The following is a 2,453-nucleotide window of genomic DNA, read 5'->3' on the forward strand; positions in this document are numbered from 1 at the left end:
CTGCGAGGTGAAGCAGGTGCTGCAGTCGCTGGAGGCGCCGATGATGTCGTCCCCCGGGGCGAAGACGTCCACGCAGCGGCCGAAGTTGGTGCCCAGCGAGCCGATGGAGACGGGCTGGTCCCGGCTGTTGGTGGCGCCGACCGTGATGACCTGCGGCAGATGGACGGACGGACGGATGGACAGACAGTGGGGGGGGGACGTGGGCCGGACTGCCGCCACCGCCGCCTCCCCGAGCAGAGCCGCTCTGCCGGACAGCTGCAGCACCGGGGACCAAGCACGGCAGGCGGTGCCTGGGCAGCTCCCACCCGCAGCGAATCAACCCATTCCCCAGCCAGGTAAACTGAGGCACGGAGTGCTGAAACAGCCCAGGCGCCTCGCAGAAGGGCAGCAGGTCCCCAGCCTCAGCTCCYGTACCTCCGGCTCCGACGCCGGCGAGTACAGACACGCGTCGTCCTTGTAGTTCCCGGCGGCCGCGATCAGCACCACCCCCATCTCCGCCAGCCGCCGGCAGCCGGCGTTCAGGACGCGGCTGTAGGCGCCGGCGAAGGGCAGCAGCACGACCGGCGGCGCGTGGGGCTGCGCCTCCAGCGTCGCTCCGATGAAMTCCAGGCCTGGGAGGAGCGAGACGAGGGTCAGGAAATGCGCCGCAGGACGGGGACAGCGCAGGGGGCTCCCGGGGGCCCGGAGGGTGCCGCGGCGCGGGGCGCTCACCGATGAGGGTCCCGCTGACGGTGCCCTTGCCCTGGCAGTTGAGCACCCGGAGGCTGCGGACGTTGGCTCCCTTGGCCACGCCGGCGTCGCGCCCGCTCACCACGCCGGCCATGTGGGTGCCGTGGCTGTYGCACTTGCTGGCCTGCCGGAGACGCGCTTTGACGCCCTGGCCCCGGCCCGTCACGCCGAAGCGGCCGTGCAACACCGTGGCGTCCCCGCGCGCACCCGTCGCGCTCTGCACCGCTTAAATCCCGCTGCAGAGTAACCGTCTTTAAAAGTATTTCGGGGGAAAGGGGGAGTCGGGAGGTAAAAGAAACCATCCTGCGCGGCAGGAGGAAAGCTGGCAGCCCGGCTGGTCTTCTCCAGCGCTGCGTTAGCCCCGCGGTGCCCCAAGCACCACGGAGAAAGCCGGATCTGCCGGGCTCCGGCGGCCTCGCTCACCTGCCTGTGGAAACGGGTGCCGTCTTCCTCGGGGACGCTCTCGAAGTCGGTCACAAACACCCTGCCCTCGATCTCCCGATGGTTGCTCTGCACGCTGGTGTCCAGCAGGTAGATCTCCACCAGATCCCCTTTATCTGCAGGAGACGCCGCCAGCGGGAAAAGGCAATCGCGACCGCGGCCGGCCCAAAACGCTCGTTCGCACCACCAGCACCTCCCCACAGCCACCTCGCACGYGTCCCAGAAGGGTCCCAGACCCACAGCGCCCCATGGAGGAGATGTCTCCATCTCCCCATAGTCAGGAGATGGGGCTCAGTACACAGAGCCCCGTCCCAGGTGAGCTGCCCACCCCATAGGCAGATGGCTCGACATCCACCCCCCCAAAATCTCCCTCCGCCCCGTCTGCGCGGGGGACACGGAGGCAGCGCTTACTGGGAGGGCTGTAGGCACCCGCCCTGGACGGCGCTGGCACGATCCTGTCCAGGTTCCAGGGGATGCTCTGGGCAAACACGTACGAGTCCTCCTCAATGTACTCCACGTGCGGCAGCTTCAGCGCCTGCGGGGGAGAYGGCACCCGGCGTCCGCAACGCCGGGCACAGGCTGCTTTGCTCACGCTGCGGGTCGAAAGCTCGCGACCTGTTTCGCAACCGCGCGAGCGCAGCAGCCGTCAGGGAGCCTGGTGCAAAATCAGTGTCGCCCTCTGGATTTCGCCACCCTGAAGCCRCTATCCCCAAGGGAACCCCAGGCAACCCGGCCCCGATACGTTTTTCTGACCAGAGGCCAGGAGCTGGCACTTGGGAGGCAGATAAAAAAGTAAAAATAAACAAAAAAAAAAGAACACATGCAAGCAGTTGTGCAATAGCCCACGGGGAAAGTTTCTTCCTCCCTTCCCTGTTGGGGAGACCGAATCATGCCTTGGAGCACGCAGGTTGGGAAACGAGGCAACGACCCACACCAAGAGGTTAAAGGGGCACTTTTGCGAGCGGAAGAGCCCCCGTTCCGTGCGGGCCTCGGTGGGCGCGCTTGGGCAGGGGCTGCCGCCCCCAAAGCAGCCCCGCTCCCACCCGTAACCCCGGCAAAACCGGCGCCCCGTACCATGTCCAGCACGTCGCTGCTCATCTTCACCACGAAGGCGGGGAGCAGGTGGCGGAAGACGTGCAGCACCTCGGTGAGGTAGCCGCGGCGGGCGGCGTGGGCCTGCAGCCGCCGCACCGTGCCCTCCACCTGGGCCCCGCCGCTGCCGGCCCGCAGCACCACCACGTAGCGCCCGGGCAGCCGCCACGCCGCCTGCGGGGACGCAGCGC

The 2,453-nt window shown here is 67.8% G+C and overlaps 1 protein-coding gene across 1 annotated transcript in view; it reads right to left on the bottom strand.

Moving 5' to 3' along the window:
• PCSK9 (proprotein convertase subtilisin/kexin type 9) overlaps positions 1-2,453 on the bottom strand; it is a 6,545-nt gene that overhangs the window by 2,333 nt on the left and 1,759 nt on the right. The window contains exons 2-7 of the mRNA XM_026079901.1: positions 2,245-2,436; positions 1,582-1,705; positions 1,153-1,286; positions 712-853; positions 415-611; positions 5-150 (exon numbers count right to left, since the gene is read on the bottom strand). Of these exons, the coding sequence (XP_025935686.1) occupies positions 5-150; positions 415-611; positions 712-853; positions 1,153-1,286; positions 1,582-1,705; positions 2,245-2,436 (935 nt within the window). The remainder of the gene's footprint in view (positions 1-4; positions 151-414; positions 612-711; positions 854-1,152; positions 1,287-1,581; positions 1,706-2,244; positions 2,437-2,453) is intronic.

The sequence above is a fragment of the Apteryx rowi genome, unplaced genomic scaffold (genome assembly GCF_003343035.1).
Source record: "Apteryx rowi isolate R43461 unplaced genomic scaffold, aptRow1 scaffold_503, whole genome shotgun sequence".
Classification (NCBI taxonomy): Eukaryota; Metazoa; Chordata; class Aves; order Apterygiformes; family Apterygidae; genus Apteryx; species Apteryx rowi.